General features: G+C 41.0%; 1 protein-coding gene across 7 annotated transcripts in view; it reads right to left on the reverse strand.

Moving 5' to 3' along the window:
* ARHGAP28 (Rho GTPase activating protein 28) overlaps positions 1 to 18,291 on the reverse strand; it is a 143,941-nt gene extending 125,650 nt beyond the window's left edge. For 3 of the 7 annotated variants that reach the window (XM_087818955.1, XM_087818954.1, XM_087818956.1), the window contains exon 1: positions 18,060 to 18,291. In XM_087818955.1, the coding sequence (XP_087675081.1) occupies positions 18,060 to 18,181 (122 nt within the window). In that variant the 5' untranslated portion in view covers positions 18,182 to 18,291. The remainder of the gene's footprint in view (positions 1 to 18,059) is intronic. The other 4 variants (XM_087818950.1, XM_087818951.1, XM_087818953.1 and 1 more) reach the window with 4 other exon arrangements.
* Between the last annotated feature and the right edge of the window lie 949 nt (positions 18,292 to 19,240).

Consider the following 19,240-nt stretch of genomic DNA (forward strand, 5'->3'; position numbering starts at 1 on the left):
CCAAATTATCTTGGGTTCCAGTATAAGCCCTTAAGCACAAGAACCCCATCTTATTTAGCTTTGATCCTTCACAGTGCCTTCAAGAAAAGACACTCAATGACTGTTAGCTAAAAAGAAACTTTAAAAAAGAATGAACAGAATAACAGAGAATCAGTTAAAATTTGTATTTTTTTCCTCACACACTTACAATGTTAAAACAATTATTTGTATAAAGTGTGCAATATACTGTTTATTTTCATTAATTAATCTGGTTGCTAAATGTGTAACTCTCATTCTGTCTTGGCCAAGACAGTTTCCAGAATGCCACCATTTGAATTCATATTTTTGTCTCTCTCTCTCTCTTATTCTTTTAAAATACGTGCGCTAAGACAGTTTAAGACAGTCTCCCCGAATGTCAATCAGACAGTATATTTGAGGTACTGAGGTACTGTGACTCACATCCATCACAATCTGAATAGGGCAAAGAACCCTGGTTAAAGACTCGGGAGCTCTCAATTGTCTGGGCTCTTCCACTGACTTTTTGTGATCTTCAGAAGTTACTGCTCTGAGATTCAGAGTCCTCATTGAAAAATGAGAGGTTGTAATAAGTGAAATCTCCAGTTCCTTAGCTTTATGTATTCTAGAGAACTAACTGTCGGTATTTCGCTCTAAGCTTACTATACAGACTTCATTAGTGGGCAGAAGCAGCAGCTATCTACATCAGGGGACTGAGTTCTAGGGTCCAAGGACCACATTTGGCCCACTGAATGTTTTTGTAAATAAAGTTTTATTATAACGCAGTTATAGTTACTGGCTTATCTATTGCTGCTTTCATGCTAACAATAGCAAGGCTGCAACAGAGTCTATATGACCAGCAAAGTCCAAATTACTTTTTTTTAAAAACTTTTCCAGCCCAGCCAGGCGTGGCTCAGCAGTTGAGCATCGACCTAGGATCCAGGTGATCGGGGTTCGATTCCCGGTCAGGGCACATGCCCCGGTTGCGGGCTCGATCCCCAGTCAGGGGCGTGCAGGAGGCAGCTGATCGATGACTCTCTCATCATTGATGTTTCTCTCTCTCTCTCCCTCTCCTTTCCTCTCTCTGAAATCAATAAAGATATATTTTTTTAAAAAAACAAAAAAAACACGTTTCCAGTCCCTGGTCTAAATGACATTCACGAGATATGTGACTTCCTGCCTAAAGAACTCTCCTCTGTTCCCTGAAGCAGACCTGAAATTTCAGCATTAGAGATTAAAAAAACTGTACATATGCGTTGGAAAGGCAAAACACCTAAGTACTAAGCAGCTAAGAAACAAATGATCCCTAGCTGGTACACTAGAGAGAAAGTGGAAAGGCTCCAGAAGTTAAAGCAAACTGAACGGGTACCTAAAATAGATGTGCTTACGCCTCAATTTTGCCTGGCTCCACCATGCAGAGATGAGTCTTTCGATTCTGACAGTGACGGGTTTTAATCTAAACATGCTCCCTCGCCTAGCCTCTCTTATGTGCAACAGCCAATACCTGTAGGACAGCTGGATGACAATCAGGTACAAGAAAAAAATAAAACCACCAAAAGGGTCTATGTACACTTTTACCACTTTCAGGCTCTCATGAAATGATGTGTTTGAATCTCAGACACCATTACTCTGAATAAAAGAAGGCAGACACAAAATAATATAGACAGTATTATTCTGTTTACGTTGACTTCCAAGAACAGGCAATACTAATCTATGATGACAGAAGTCAGAAACTGGTAGGCAGGGGGTAATTAAAGAAAAAGAGGCAGGAAGGAGATCTCCGGGGTGATGAAAATGTTCTAGATCTCGTTCTGGATGGTAGTTACATGGGTGAAAGCAATCTAACTGAACACTTAACTGGGCATTTTACTGTATGTTGAGTATACTTCAATTTTTAATATAGTAACTGTTATCACTAAATAAAGGATCTTTCTGTTTGTTTGGGAATATGCATTCAGAAATCTTGGAGAGCTTTAGGATCACTACCATTATATAATTTTCCCTGCATTATAGATAAGAGGGTGAGGCGACAAGTGAAAGGAGAAGACTGGAGAAAAAGAGGAGGGGGATTTCCTAAGCCTCTAGCCCATTTCCCTCACAGGCACATTCTTGCAACATGTCACAGGTATCTCAGTTTGGGGACCTGGTATCTCATAAAAACTTAAAAGGAGAAAATGAGGAAACAAGTGAAATAGTTTTTTCCTTAAATTGTGTGTGTTTGTTCGACTATTAAAAAATACAGAGAAAATATTCAACAACATGCTCATGTTTCTCTATTTTATTTAAATTGTATTAAATATTTATTCTAATTTTGTACCGATGTTAATAAAAGTATTAAATTTAGCATGTTTGATATTGATAAAATTTACCTTTCAAAAAATAAAAAATTTTTTAGCTTATTTTTTATTATTGACAGTACTACAAATGCCCCCTATTTCCCTCCCCTTTCCCCCCCTCAGCCCAGCCCCTACCCCACCCCAGGCCTTCACCTGTCTATAGTCTGTGTCCATGGGCTATGCATATATGCGTATAAATTCTTTGGTTAATCTCATCCCAATCCCCTTATTCTCTTTAAACTGGAACAAAAAATAAATAAAATTACGGAATTCTTAAATAGTACCAAGATTTCTCTTAAATGGCCTACCAACTTACAATCATCTAAAAATCAGTTCTACTTATTGGACAGGCAATATTTTTCAAAGAAAAGCTAAAAGACAAACATCTTACTAATATATGATCCTGACTTGGGTAGCTTGATTAAAATAAGCCAAACTCTACTTATAGTAATTGAAGGCACTAAAATTAGACAACAACTTATGCTTACTACACAGACAGTATAAGTACCCAAGAGATTAAATAAGCAAAGTTAAATGAGAACGGGAAGGGTGTGTTACAAAATTTGTACAGGTCTCAAACCATGTTTTGGTTAAATATCTAGGATTATCTAATTATCTTCATTTCCAACTTAATAATAGAGAAAATAAAATTTAAGTGTTAGAAGAGACCTTAGAGGTCCACTAATGGAACCCCTTCCTTAGCCAAATGAAGAAACCAGACATGTCACCGAGTTCAGTCTGGCCCTAACCACTGCCCAAGTGCACAGCCAGTGGCCTCTACTCCCTCCTAGTTTCACATTACCTTGCCTCAGTCCTATCAGCAACTGCGGCTGCCTGCTGCCCTCCCTCCTCCTCAAACTGGTTCTTCTGCCAGGAACTTATTCCCATTCTCATTCACCCTACTAACTTTTTAAGACTTAACTTAGTTATCAACTCCTCCCAGGAGTTTTCTCAACTCCTCTCACTCTCACCAACAGAGCCCCTGAGTGTTAGATACACCTTCTCCGCTCTCCTAGAGCACCTCATGCATTTTTCCTCAGTCGTTCTTTCAACCACTCAAATACTGAGTGTCCACTCTTGGTCTTGGCCAGTGGGCTAATGCTAGGGATAGAGAGAGAGAGGCGCCGTTGCTGCCCTCAAGGAGCCACACTTCAGCAGCTGGAATTGCCTGTTAACAAGTTCATCTATTCCCATCGAACGACTATGACCATCTCTGGCCCAGAACCTGATATAGTATATGGCATACACAGGCTCAATAGATGTTTGTTCAAGTTCACTGTTATTGTACGAATGAATCTGAATTGTTATTTTAATGAGTGAAATAACCCTTAAGCAAAATTTAATCTTTAACAATGAAGGGTATATATACCTATTCATTTCCCACGCTGCTCTCAGTTTTACATGTTAAGACATGCTCATTTATAATTGCTGACAGCTTTGATTTTTATTAGTTACTCTTCACTTTATAACATATTACCAAGAGTTTATGTTATCCTATGAATAAAGACTATGTTAGTGGATTCTGGGAAAGCAGGCTGTATGTAAGATCACAACAGTATATTCTCTAAAAGAATACCAATCCAAGATTTCTAGTACTTCTAGGGTCAAAATAATATAAAATTATGCACATTTCATAATATATGTAGTAGGATTATTACCTTCACTAACCTTTAATGAATTGTTCATTTACTCAATAAGCATATGTACCTGGCATTAAATTAGGCCAGGAATACAGGGATACTGATATGAATAAGCCATGGTCTAGGCATCAACAAATCCCCGGTCTATAGGGAAGTCAGCTATATAAATACAATAGTGAGATAAGTACAATACCAGAAGAATGTATGAGGCAGAGAAGCCCAAAGGTGGAAGGTGCAAACTTAGATCGAAGTGGGGGGCAGTCAGGGAAAATTTCACAAAGGAAGTGATGCTCAGATTTTGAAGACTTCCCTGATAGCTTCTCAACCCAAGGAGAGGTCGCATTTCCACATTTCAGCCACCACTGTATTGATTAAGCCACCATTTATTGAGACTATTGAGGAGGGGAGGGGGAAGATGGTTAAGGATACAGCAATGAAGGATATCGGCAGTGTTTTTGTCCTAGCAGTGCTCACATACTGCTGTGAGCTGTGTGGCTAGCAGAAGGGTTTCATCCTATAGGCAAGAGTGTTGTTATCAAAGGATCTAAGTAGGAAACTAAATGTGTTTAAGTCTTGCATTTTAAAAATGACAGGTTTCTTTCCTGACTTTACCAGATTTATAGTTCTGGATAAGTTTTTAAATCTCCCCCCTTCAGTCTGCCTTTTCTCTCTCCCCACCTTCCCAAAAGCTAAAATTTTATAAGAGGTTCTATTTGCAGCCTCTGTTTCCTTATCTCACATTCACTCCTCAGCCTGCAGCAAACTGGCTTCCACCTCTACAACTCTATTAGAGACGCGCTATCAAACATCTTCACTGCTATCCACGCCACAAATCCAGTGGGCAGTTTTCAGTCTTCACCTTATTGGTCATTTAGCTACTCTTGATATGGCTGTCCACGCATTCTGAATCCAAGGCCTTGGCTTCCAGCTGCTGTCCTTTGGGTCTCCATCAGAGCTCTTCCCTAACCTAACCGGCACTGCTCCTGCTCCAGGTTTCTATCTTTGTTCCTGCTGCCTTAATAGATGCTGTATGCCCTTCTGCCAGATCTTACTGGGTCCCAGTTGTATCTATCTCCCACATGCTGAATTCTCTATGAATAAAGAGCTTAGAACTTTATTCATAGGTTGAGCGTCAACCTAGGATCCAGGCGATCGGGGTTCAGTTCCCGGTCGTGGCACATGCCCGGGTTGCGGGCTGCAGCCGATCAATGACTCTCTCATCACTGATGTTTCTATCTCTCTCTCTCCCCCTCCTTTCCTCTCTCTGAAATCAATAGAGATATATTAAAAAAAAAAAAAAAAAAAAGAACTTTCAGGCTTGATCTCCCTCCCAGGTTTCTAATTGTACAGCCAACTATCTGCTGGGCATACACACTTAGCTCAAAATTCCACACGTTAAATTCATCTCTCCATCCACAATTTGTTCATCCACCAGAATTCTCTTGTGTTTTTTAAGGCACATAATTTTTATTAATGCTTACATGCACAGGAGTTTAGAGAAATTCAAAGAAGCAGTTATACTTAGGAGCTTTTATACCCTTCTAAAATAAGGGAGGGAATTTTGGCTTCAAGGGATGACAAAGTGTGGGGAAATGGTTAGGAAATATGTGGGAGAAACTAATGGGAGCTCAGGGCTATTTTAGTAAGGCCTGTTTACCAAAGCTCCTCTAGCCGGGCTTTGATGATGGGAGTCACTCTTTCCCCCTAATGGGGGGGAGGGAGGGACCTTCCTCAAAGGGAAATTTATATCCTGCCTTTAGGAAATGAGGGGAGGGCAGAGAATTCTTCCTGCATCTGTTGACTTCCAACTGCCTTCACCTCAAAATAACCTTTCTGCCAAAGTGGCACATTCTGGGGTGGCATATTCTGATCCTCTTCAAGGGTCTAAAGATTAAATATTTGTCCAGGTTTACTCAGGTAGTGAGTGGAGGACTCTGGGATTTAAATCCACCTCTGCTAGGCTCTAAAGCATCTGCTTTTTAAATGTAAACATGCAGAAAAACAGCATGGTTTCCCTATTTCATTTAAGATCATTGAAATAATACTTTTATCGTAATAATGACAGTCATTGTTTACTATAACATGATGCTGGTTCACAGCGCTTTTATGAATCAGCTCATGTGATCCTCTAGGTAGAATGACAGGATTTGCTAAACTGGTTTTACAGACAAGAAACTAAGTAACAATTTAATGGCTTGACCATGGCCAAGCAACCGGTGGAAACACCGCCACAACCTTGTCTAGGTCTCCTGAATCCCAGAAAGGTGCCTTATTTTGGCTATTTCATTATCGATTCTTCCCTAACTGCCCACCTAATGAATTTAAATAAGATTATTTCATTTAACCACAGACCTCTGGGGCACAGCCTCGCGGGGTAGTATGAAGGTCGCTGTTCTGAAATCCTAAACCTGGGTCTGAGTCCAGGTTTAGCTACATGGGGTAACAGCACCTGCCTTGTGGGATGAACTGGAAAGGAGATAAGGCAGTAGAGAATATCACAGAAGGGCCTCCATTTCCCTGACCATAGGCTTCTGGGTGGAAGAACCTCCACCAGAAAAACCTGCTTTACTCTTTCCATCTGGATTGCTTATCCCCCATTCAGAAGGAGTGATGTGTCTGATTGGGCATTTGGGAGAAAGAACTGGGAGAACCCATCTATCCAGGTCTGCATTCTGCCTCACTGTGGGTACAGGGGGGTGGGGATCTGGGGGAAGGCCTCTGTTGTTAGTCAGAGATGAAGTCTACTGTGAACAGAAAGCCATGTTCTCCAACCTAGCTGGGCTGTAAGAGAGGTGCTGTTCTGATTTCCACTTGCCTGCCTCCTTTTAATTGATTCTAAACTTAGGCAGGGAAAATAGGTTTTATTTAGAACCCACCAAATAAATAGATTCCTTTTCCTTCCTTGTTCATAGGAGGTGCCTAAATTCACTGAAAAAACTGCATCTGAGCAAAGTTATAAATAATTTTTGATATGTGAACCCAGCTTTAACTTGTAGGTGTGAAAAATGCTTTTATGTGATTATAAATCGAAATGGGTATCGCTTTCCCACAAAAATCAGTGTTTGTTATTGGTGGTTCTAATAAAATTTGATAAATATTTCAGAAGCTTCAAAATGTCATAAGAGCAAACTGAATATTAAAAACACACACTTGAAGGAGTGGAAGAATTAGTATGCTAATAAAATATCACTGAAGTTGGGAAAATGGAAGTAAAATACTTCTTTCTTCCTTTTAAATTAGAGCCATTAAAGTGATTAGCAGTAGGAAAGGGCTAGCACTCTCCTCTAGTGCTAATTTTTCATACAGAAAAGTCACAGCCCACTTGGACTTTCAAAAATTATTCTTTGAACTTGTTATAACTCTTATTACTGAGTCTGGGAACTCTTCCACCGGAGGAAATCAGTACATCTACTCATGGCAAGAACAGACAGATAAACCCTGCCCATTCGCCTTCCTCCTCTGGTGTCTCAGACATTCCTCTCCTCTGCCTTTTGTTTTCCTCCGGCTTGTCCTTGCTGATGCTTCTGCCAACTTGTTAAGTGCTGGAGTTCCTGGTCCTCTTGTTTTCTTCTTTCCTTTTCCAAGGGCACCCTCATCTACACTACTTGCACTGAAGACTTCTAAATCCATCCATACTGCCTCCCAATATTATTCTCCTGAAGCTGCACATTCAAATTCCTAACTGCTGGAGGTATCACACTATCTCAAACACAGCATGTCTGGAACTCAACTTATTTTATACACTTCTCCCAAACTGAAGGATTTCATATAAAAGTCAACTTCTCTTGAAAAACTGGAAAATCTGATAATACTGAACCCATATGAAAACAGCTGGTGGAGGTAAGGAGTAGCTGCCTCCTTTAAATGAAGCCTGTGGCTCCTGTGGTTCACAGTCCCTACCACTCCCAGTGTCCTGTACCTGGCTGACTTCAGGCAATATGCTCTTTGTCTGGCAACTGCAGATGCTTGAGTTTGTGACCACTGATCTAGGCCATACTAGATCACCTGCTGAATTAAGAAATGAATGAATGAACCAAATAGCATCACTCTTTTCTATTCAGGCTGGGATGACCTGATTTTACTGAATCCTGGCTCTGCCAGTTACTAAACTGATTGCAATGCTGCATAAGTTACTTAACCTCTCTATGTCTCAGTAACTTCATCTATGAAACAGTCATTCACTAGAATTCTCAACTTCAATTAATAACACTCCAAAACAGAAACTCAAGTTATTTTCCTAGTCCCTAGTGTACATTTATTTCATCACCAGATCAAGCCAATACCATTGCTTGTTTCTCCCACAGAATCTTTTATTCCCTTTCGCCCAGGATCCCAGTTCCTTATCACCTCTCCTTGAAGAACGGCATCAGCCCTCTAAATTACTTCTCTACCCCCAGTCATGATCCTCCTTAAAACCATCTTTTATACTCTAGAGATTAGGGGAATCCTGGAACAGAATGAGCTAAGTTATAACATTACAATTTTATTTTATAGATTTGAACCCAACAGTGCTGAAACCAGATTAAAATAGCAGGGATCTGAATCCAGTATGAGCAGGGTAGGGGTGGGGAGTGGAAGAGACACAACAGAGAATAAACCTGGGTAAAATTTGGTGAATTGAAGAGAGCTTCTTCTTAAGAAACATAAGATAAGTCCTCTGAGTAGCCACTTCCATGAACTCTAAGGAGAACTGGTGCTAAATTTTTAACTCCCGCAATAAGGCCTTTTCCAGTCTGGATAAAAGGACAATCATGTTTGTTTAGGGTTGGTATAATCAAAATCAGCTTCACTTGGGCTTCTAAGCAATGACTCATGTTGTTTTAGCTGGTGTTGACTCACTGCCCCACAAAGGATGACACAGCTTTAAATAGGCGGAGCACGGCCTGCTTCTTCCAGCTACGTGCTTCCAGCAACTGGAAGAGGTGGGAGTTCTCCAGAGTGGATCTTTCTGCAACTAAGCACAATTCAGATTTTACAAAAACAGTTGCCAAGTCAACCTTGTAATCACTGAGCTTTATAAATGAGGAGGGAAAGAAGCTAAGTTGTGGTATGTTAAAAATCACAGGGGCCAGCCATTCTCTGTTTTGCAAAACAGAATGTGCGGAAACTTATAGTCAGCTTTTTCCCCATTTAATTGCTTACTCTATTGAGGTCAGCAAATGTTTTTCTTTAAGATTCCAATGAAAAGTTGCAGCGTGTGTTTTTGAGACTCTCCAAGTTAAATTTACTGAGATAACGTGCACGGGTAGTTGTAATAGTGTTTGAAAGGAAGCTAAGGAAATGCCGTTCTCACCATCACCACCTTTTCTCTGGTTCTGCGCTCTCACTGTTTCCCAGTTAGAAAGCCAGTGTTCCCCTCACTCATGGTTTCCTTGTTGTTCGCCTGGCTGCTCCCAGAACACACTGGACCATGTTGTGGGCCTCAGGCCCCTGGTCACGGCAGCTGGTGACCAGGGGTCAGCAGAAGGGATTCAGAGCCTGGCTCCACTAGCTGGTTATTTCTTCTGAGGCTCCCGAGACACTTTTCCCTACTCTGCCTCCCAGCTGCTTAGCAGAGATTGTTCCTGCAGTCCTCGCTCATGACTGGATCTTCACAATGCCCAGTTCCCATTAATAACACACTCCGGGCAACCTGGCTGGTTAAGAATAGTTAGAGAAGACTTCTAAAGATATGGCACTTAGCAGAGGAGCCCAGACCACTCTTTATATAGAACTAAAACGACTGTCCAATCTCTGTAGTTCTGGAGTCCTAAGAACTAAAGTATGTTTAAGGTATTCATTCATTCATCCAAATGAATGCCTTAAAAAACAAACAAGTGCCCAGAGCCTAGAGGCCATCCTGATTCTGACTTCTCCAGAAGATTCAAGTCCAGACAATGATGGGCCCTGGATTTATTTTCTAAACAGAAACCCTTGAAGCCCAGTCTAGCTCAGCATCAGCCATGGCTCCAAGGTCACTGATGGATAAGGACTATGCTCAGGCTTATGGGAGACTAGAGATGGCTCATGGGTCTGGATTGCCACAACCCATCTTATCTTATCCTAAATTTTTAAGCAAGATTTAGAACAGAACTGATCTTCACAAAGTTTATAGTCCAGGACCTGGCTTGGTCCTTCAGTTGGTTTCAAATCAAGATAAGCTGAAAACCTGACTGAATACTGGGAGACAAAAGAAGGTCCCAGTGTGGTTCAGTGGTAGACCATCAGCCCTCACACTGAAGGGTGACAGGTTTGATTCCCAGCCAAGGGCATGTACCTGGGTTGGGGGTTCGCTCCCTACCACTGGTTGGGGTGCGTGCAGGAGGCAACCAGTTGATGTGTGTCTCACATTCATACTTCTCTCTTCTCTGCCTCTCCCCCTCCCTTCTACTCTCTGAAAGCAATGGAAAAAATATCCTCAGGTGAGGATTAACCAAAAAAAAAAGAAGGCCCCATTAATTCATTAATTCTTATGGAGTGTTTTCTCAACATACATTAAGAATTCTTATGCTATAAATCATATAGCAAGGAATGGAATATAAAATATATTTTTAACCACAGAAATCTACCTTAGTAGCTAAAGAAAGCAATTAATAAAACTAAAATGAAAAATTCTAAGAGCTAGTTACTAAGAACATGAACCTAAGGATTAAAGGATTAAAAACTGCCCTCCCCCTTCTGCCCAAAAAAAAAAAGCCACAGAAAGATTTCCTGTTGCTGATTCTTTGGATCCCACTTTCTTGGTCAAGTTGAATGACTTTTCTAGCATATCTTTTCTATTTTAAAATATTCTTACCTAAATAAGACTGTATGAAGAGGAAGAAAATTTTTTTTAATTTTAAAAAACTTTGTTATTGCACTTCTTTCAAGTGATAAAATTTTTCAAAGAAACAATTGATATGTATTCATATTTAACCTACTCCATGATTATTCCACCAAAACAAAGTAGAAATAATTGCAAAAGGAAAGACTAAGTCAAAACTATTTATAACATCTACTATGTGGAAGTTGCTGATGCTGGTTGCTAAGGGGGATACAATAATACTGCCCCTGCTCTCAATAAACCTACAACCAAATTCAGGCAGAAAAACACTAAATACATAATATATTAAATAATGTTTCAAGATTTAAATAAGTGGTTTAAAAAGCACCAGTTTGGGAAGGGCTGGGTGGGAGTCCTGGCTCTATCGTTACCTCACTGTGTGATTGTGGTTCCTTCCCCGTGCCTCAAGTTTCTTCCTGGCACAGGACTGTTGTAGGACTAAATGAAATACTTCATGTCAAGCTCAGTGTGCTATCAATCAAACTAGGTCCTTTTTTTTTTAAGCATTGACACCACAGGACAGTGCATGATTAACTACCAAATGATTGCCGTTACGGCAGGTGAAAACTCTTCTGGCTGCTGTGATTAAGGAAATCTTCAGAAGTTCAGTCCTTACTTCTCTGACTATGGTTATTCTCTTTCGTTTTGCTTTTCACCTCCTGCCACTTAAATATGGGCTGAGTCCCAACCAATGACATGCTAAATTCACTAGTGTGTGGGGTTTTTCAGTGTGGTAATGAGGTAGGGAAAAGTGGGAAGGAAAGAGATCAAATGTCATATTATTTGTTATAATGTCATTTTAGTACATTTAACATTTTTCCTAAACACCTATCGGATTTCTCTACTGATATGTAAAGATAAAATCCTTTGAAGAATCTTTGTAAAAAGGTAAATTCACTGGCCAGTGTTTTCTAAATTGATTTTCATACATGAATACTGAACAGGAAATTTCAAAGGAATTATCTTCCTTATGCATTACAGATGTACAAATAAAGATGTAAAGATTTATCTCTTACACACAGAAGATAATCAGTACCACAACTCAGAATTACCAAAATAGTACAAATAAATCTCAAGTGTCTGACACTTTAAAAACGACTGCATGCTACTCCGTCTTTGATTTCCTTTCTCTTTCCTGACTTTGGATTGTGTGTGTGTGTGCAGCCGTCATCTATTCATCCGAGGGATCAGAAATGGAATGCACAGGTTTAATTAGTTTTAAGAGTAACATGAGACACATCAGCTGGTTCTCCAAGGGACACTAAGAATATGTTCTCCCACCCTCGGAATTACTTGGCACTTACTGCCTGTCAAAAGGGTAGTGTTATCAATAACATTCATTTAGTGAGGAGTGATTTAACACATTTGATAAAGAATGTGTCATAAACCCCAGATATTTAAGAAGATGAGTGCATAGTAAAACAATCTACCGCTTTCTTTCGTTCTCAGTTTGGAGAATAAAGCGACTTTATTATTTTGTTTTGATGCACAAAGAAATGGATCCGTGACACTTCATGAGGTGAAGAATGATACATTATCTAAAACTCACTAACTCAAGTAACCAGAGGATAGCAAGAAACTGAAAGCAAACAAGCAAACCAAAAAACTCTCAAAGAAACCGAAATAAATGCTGTCAAAATCTTTTGTTAGGTTATACACTGTAGTCATTTGAACAGCATTTTCTTTAAACAGCTCTAACAAGCTTGATTATCTAATCAAAAGTAAATTACAAAGCATGTTAAAAATAAGCGTATCAGAAAGAACAGAGTACTGCCACAGGCTTTCAGGGCTGCCTGAAAATAAGGGGAGAGTAAAAACAATGATAGATAATATTTAAATTATATATGAAATAAAACAATGCACCAATATAAGCTCCTTACTAGTAAGGCAAGCAAGCTTACACATCTCAATAGGTGCCTTTACCACAGCACAATAAGTCACACTGCCTTAATAATAAGAGTCATTAAGAAAAGGTTCCTTTCTACACTATTTAAGGATACATCTGACTTTTCATCCAAACAGGCTTAAAAGGAAAACAAAGTCTACTGCTTAAATGGATAAACTTTATTTCCAAAATGTTTGTCAGAGAAACATTTTATTCCCTTCCTTTGCTTCGCTACATAACATTTTACTTCCATTCTTTGCTGGAACTGATATCTAGAGACCATCGACTGAGGAAACAGAACGGAAATTACTGTAGAAAGGAAATAAGTTTGGTTTAAGAATGGAATGAGAAGAAATTTTGATTATATGCAAATGAGAATGTTTGCTTTCACTATAACACATTTGCAAAAGTTCAAGTAACATCTTAGGAACACTAGGAGGGGAAAATGTTTTCCACTGGGTAGAAACACAGTTCTAAGAAAACAGCCTCAGGAACAGTCCCCAGCAAAGTGAGATTTAACAACTATCCCCTTAACGCAGAATTTCACTTAGCGGCTTTGTGATTATTTTTCTCTTAATCCAATAATAAAATTTTCCTTCCAAAAAAATCATGAAACTTTGAAAATTAAGAGAATTTATTTTTATAGGTTTCATGAACTCAGAACTGAAATAAATAAATAAATAAATAAATAAATAAATAAATAAATAAACAAACCATTTAATTGTACTTTGTGGCAAAACTGTGAAAAATAAAACGTAGGTTAAATGACTATTGATGCCTTTTTATATTTATTCGGTTGACTTTTAAAAGGTGTACAGCACTCCCCCATGACATGTATTAATTACACAGGGGAAAATAGTAGTTTTTCAATAGGGAAAGCTGGCAGACACCACCTTAACCAGGTGATCAGAGTGAACATCAACATTAGGGAGACATTCCAACATCACATACCCCCATATGATGTACTGAGAGCCAACATCATTCTGCAGGGTTCTCACACAAAATGCGTAACTTCAGTTTAATCCTGAGAAGATCTCAGACCAATCCAAACTGAGAGACTTCCTTTGAAATGACCAATCAGTACTCCAAAAGTGCCAAGGTCATAAAAGACAAGGACAGACAGTCACAGATTGGAGGAGGTTTGGGAAGCATGAGTGGGATCCCACCTTCAGTCCTACAACAGAAAAATGCCAGTGACGGTGGAAAAACTGGTGAAACCGGAGTAAAGTCTATAGTTTAGTTAACAGCATTGTACCAGTGTTAACTTTTCAGTTTTATAATGGAACTATGGATATGGAGAAGCTGGGAGAGGATACACTGAACTCGCTCTGCTGCTTTTGCAAGTTTTCCATAAGTCTAATATTATATCAAAAGTTAAGAAAAGGCTGTCATCTTTATCCACGTGAAAGTGACTCTATAACACCCTAAGTTCTCTCGATTTTGTGGATACGTGAAGGATTAATGATCAAGGAGGGCTGAGTAGGTTAAAAATGGACAAAGCAACTGGCCAAATGAAGTGTGCCAGATGTTTTCCAGGAGCTACGCAGGGAGGCACCTACACTCAGCGGGGGCCCACTGTAAAGAGAAACCAGAGACACAAACTCTGATTTCAACCGTAATACAGAGGGACCGATAAATATTAAATATTATTCTCTCTGAAGACTCCTATGTCCCTTATTATTCCTAAATCCTGTAGAAAAAGTACTACTGTGCCCAGAATTTGGTGTGCTTATTATATATCTGTCCATAAGCTCAAAGTACCAATGGATATGTCATTAAAAGTTCCTAAATTTAGTCTTTTCTGCAAAATAGTTACTTTCCAATCATCATTTCCATTTTAATATAACCATTCTCATTACAGTTACGGTATGAGGAAGCAATATCCCCTTTACAAAAGTTTTCACATTGTTGTCGAATTAGAATCCCTAGGATAACCTTGGTAGCTTCTGTGTTTGTTTTTGAGGAAGAGTTGGTTCTTTGCTTCTATTTCTGTCCTCTCTCAGGAAGTTTATGGCATAATGAGATAAACACAAGAAGTACCCATGGCCATTAACACTATACCTTCACAGAAAAATGTAAATATTATTCGTACATAAGTTAGAAAATCTTTGAAACAAGATGTCCAGCTTTATCTTCAGCTACGTTTCATTTTGTAAGTGAAATTATTCTGTATGTATGTGGACATGTTCACTATGGATTCTGAATAAGGGTGTAGAAGCTTAGCCAATATAAAAATCACATGATTCCAAAGACAGTCCCAACCATTTGTTTTAACAGAACTGAGAATTTATAATCTTTTATTCTCATTTTCCTTTGCAGGATAAAATGTAAAGGAGAGGATGTTTGTGATAAAAAGGAATTATTTCTCCTCCCAACAAATGATTAGTACTCTTGAGTCTCTTTCCTGCATGAGTAACTTTGCAGGGTCGGTACCAAAACTGTTGTACTCTCCTATCAACAACTGTGGTGAAAATGAGAGTTGTAATACAGTTAGCAACTATCAGATGCTCCCTTGGTGTCAGACACTATATAAGCAGCTGAAGCAAGTTGCCCAAGGCCACATGGCAGTAAATAGTGTAGGTGATGTGTGAAGTCTAAGCCCAAGCCTGAGTAACTGGCAAGTATGCTTTATATAGGCTACTTGCTTTAATCAAAAAAATGGGCAGGCCCAAAAGAAACTGCAAGGGACACCCTGCTTCAGTGTTGAAGATTAACTGGGAGAAGCGTGCTCCTGAGCAGCCATTACTCAGCTTCAGCCAGTGCTGAAGGCAGCAGAGGCCTGGATTGCTGGATCCTCTGATTTTCTTTCTTTTCTCTTCTTTCATTTCATTCCATTTCTCTCCCCTCGCCCCCCTCCCCCCTGAGGCTTATTTTGAAATGTTGCTGCTTATTTCAATCTTTTTCTAAAAATTCCATTGGTCTGAAAGGTAGAGAGCCATATTCTCATGGCAGGGACTTTGTCTCATTTACCTTTGTGTGCCTAATGCCTAATGTGCTGCTGGCACATAGTAGATGCAAAAAGGTTGCCTTCTGCCGTTAAAAAAAAAAAAAAAACCTGCCATTTTACCTTGCCATTTTATAATCTTGGTAGGAATTCATTCATTTATTCAACAAATATTTACTGAACTACTACAATGTGCCAGACACTGCTCTAGGCATGTGCAATACAACAGTGAAGAGGAGAACAGTGAAGACAGGGAGAGCAAGAAAGAGAGGAAGAGAGAAGAAAGAGAGAGAATATTTTAGTGGGAGAAATAGGCCAAAAAATCCCCTAAAGCACATAAAGTCAGATGGAGTGGAAGATTGGAAAACAAGGAGATGGTTTGCTTTGAACTGAATCCATGCTACCCAGGACTAAAGAATGATACTTAGAAAGTTAGATACACTAGTCCATGCTTCCTAGTGCCATACTGGTCACTACTCCACAAGTATGACACACATGTGTAAGCAATTTAAAGAAAAGGGTGTTCTTGAAAGAGAGTGCTTTCTTCATAAGTGGGACAATACGATCTTGCTCCTTGGCTTGAAAGGAAGTATTGATCAGTAGTTAGTGAGTCAAAGGTTAATAACTTGGGCTTGATTATTTCTGTTATCAGACTCATGATTGATGGTGTCCTCTGGCTCCACTAAATACAGGAACCTCTTTCTGATTACTGTTACTGGGAACCAAGGAATTAAGCTATTCTCTGGTGATTTAGTTGCAGCAGGGGCAGGGGTCGTCTATGTCATGCATCAGAGGGTGAGTGGCACAAAGGTCCCTATAGAGAAGGTGCAGGGCAGTCACCAGAAATGCAAACTTGGAGCAACATAAATCTAATTGGTAACATGTATGGTAAAACGCCAGCTAGCTAAGGCCACACAACTCTTCTGCTCTCACGTATTATCATTCCACAGACCACATGGTGAGTTAATGGAACTTCCCCTCCAGTTTGCTTTGGAAACGGATGTAGTTTCAGATAGCCCAAATGGCACAATCTGCCTATTGCTCCTAGACAGCTGCTGGGAGTTATAGACAGGACAGCCATACCAGAACCATCTAAAACTGCACAAACATGGCCCCCTGCTTCTCATCAAATCACTTATATCTATGTAGTACTCATAATTTGAGTAATTAATCAATGAATATGCTTAGAAAACACCCTAAGGACAAATACAAGTTTGTATGTTCAAACAGCCTTTAAAACAATGTGCACAACCCCTACAGCTGGAAGGAAAATGTTATTTTCTCATTGTCTTTATATAAAAATTAGATTTTACTCAACCTGCTCTTTTTGGAGGAAACAATATTTTCTTTGTTTGCCAAGCCCAAAACAGGTTTCATGCCAATGTATTCTGTTCTTGCCGAGGATACTAGCCAAAAGGATATTCCTTGAAATAAAACTCGCAATCTGTTGAAAGCCTCCCAAGTCAATTAAATCAGGAAACAAGTAATTATTATTACATAACTAAAAAGTATGAGAAAAAATAATGACTGAAAATAAATATGCAAAAAAAGCACACCACTCAAACTCCCTACTTGTAAAGAAAACCATCAGTGAATCCATAGCAGCCAAATAGTCACATCTAAATTAAGTAAAACTTCCCCTAACTAGGTGTCAGATATCAAACCATCTCACTTATTAGTGTAGGGCTTTTGTCTACCTACGGAAACTTCGGAAAAGTCTAACATCTTTGGTTTAGTTAATGGAAGTCTCATTGGCCTTGATCTTGCATCAAGTAGATGGAGACTGATAGAATAATTTAACACAGATTCCTGATTTATTAAGCCTAAAATGCACATAATGAGATGGTTACAGGCCTCTTCTGACCCTAAAGAAATGTTATAATTGCACTTAGAGAATAAAGTCGACATTAGCAATAATAAAATAACGATACCAATGCATTTATACAATTTAAACTTTTTTTAAAATCTATAAATAAAATTGTTGCAGAAGTCTACTGAGATTTAGTTTTTGGAATCTCTCCCTCTGGTACGTTTTAGCCCAGGTGGCATGGAATAACTGAAGATCAGGATAGTATTCGAGGATTTAGGGTAATGTATTTTAATTTTTTTCCCACTTTCTGCTTGTGTTACATTTTAAATGACTTTTTTTAAAAAGTCTCCGATAGCTCAGTGGGCGAAGCCGGCAGAAGTGAGGCATACGCCTGCTCTCACCAAGTTGCATTAAGAACAGGGCTCCGCTGCTAACCTCCGCTCGGCGAGGACCTCAGCCTCTGCGGGCGACACTGCATTTCCCACTTCCAATCGAGAACAATATAAAACAGCGGGCGCACGCATCCCGTCCCCCAAAACTTGACACAGCAATCAAGCGGCGGCGGCGCTGTGCCCCGGCAGGAAACCCGGCCGCGCGCCCCAACCCCGCGCCCAGGGAAGCCCGCTCCCTCCGCGGCGCCGTCGGTACCTGCTGCCCGGGTGGCTGGCGGCGGCGCGGGGCGCGCGGCGCGGCTCGGCGCTGGGCGGCTGCGAGCGAGCGTACGAGTGGTAGGCGGTCAGCACCACGCCGCCCGAGTCCTCCACTTCCATCGTCAGCCGCGCATGTCTCAGCTCCCGCCCGAGAACAAAGGCGGGGACCAGCAGGGACCGGCGCCCGACCCCGTCACCGCGGGGAGGCAGGGCCGGCCCCGCGCCCGCGCCGCGCCGCGCCGGGGGTCGCTCGCCGTCGGGGAGGCCGGCCCCGCCCGCCGCGGCGCGATCCGCGGAGGCTGGAAACACGCCCCGGAGCCCCGCGGGTGGGGGCGCGCGGGGGCGGGGCGGGGGCCCGTCTAGGAAACTGGGAGCCGGCGGGAGCCTTCGGGGCTCCGGCTAGCGGCTCTAGGAAAGTTTGTTCGTGCTTTGTTTCTTTTCCTTTCCTCGCCTCCCCCACCTCTGCCCCCTCTCCGGCGGGAGGCTTAGCCCGTAGCCGGGAACATTTCCTGCCCGGTGGCTGGGGGTGATCGAGGGACAGGAGCCGTGCCCGGGAGCCCCGGCCGAGCCGGAGGGGAGCCCGGGCGACCGCTGTGGTCTGGGGAAGGCAGGAAGAAAATGTGACTCTCATTTAAAGCATCCACATCAAAAAGTGAAGAACCGGATTAGTCAAGTTCCAATAAACTGATTTCCTTTGGGGCAGGTAATTCCCTCTTCCAGCAAGCAGAGCATGTCCCTCCCTCGCCCGCAGTGCCACAGCCAGGCTCTGACCTCACTCCCACATCCCTTCCCCTCCCAATCTGATCAAATTAACAGAAGGGCTTTCAGCTGGTCTGAAAATTAGACTTAATTATGATGGGCTGAATGCTTATTTCCAGAGGCCTTGGGGGGACGGGGGGAGCTGGCTAGAAAGAGGCCCCAGGTAACTCTTTCACAGCTGACAGGTGTGTTACCCGCAGTCTCTTACACTCCCCTGGGAGTAGGGGAGTGGAAAGAGAGGTTAGTTTACCCCTTACTGAGGGATGACCTCAGTCATGCTACTTCACATCTCAGAGTCTGTTTCTGCGTCTGTGAAAGGGGAAAATCATATTCTTCTCATGGGGTTAAGAGCACCAACTACACCTAGGTTCTCAAGAAATAGGGCTCTCTCTGCTACTTCCTTTACATCCAGCAAGGAGA

The sequence above is a fragment of the Miniopterus natalensis genome, chromosome 7 (assembly GCF_054644295.1).
Source record: "Miniopterus natalensis isolate mMinNat1 chromosome 7, mMinNat1.hap1, whole genome shotgun sequence".
NCBI classification, from domain to species: domain Eukaryota; kingdom Metazoa; phylum Chordata; class Mammalia; order Chiroptera; family Miniopteridae; genus Miniopterus; species Miniopterus natalensis.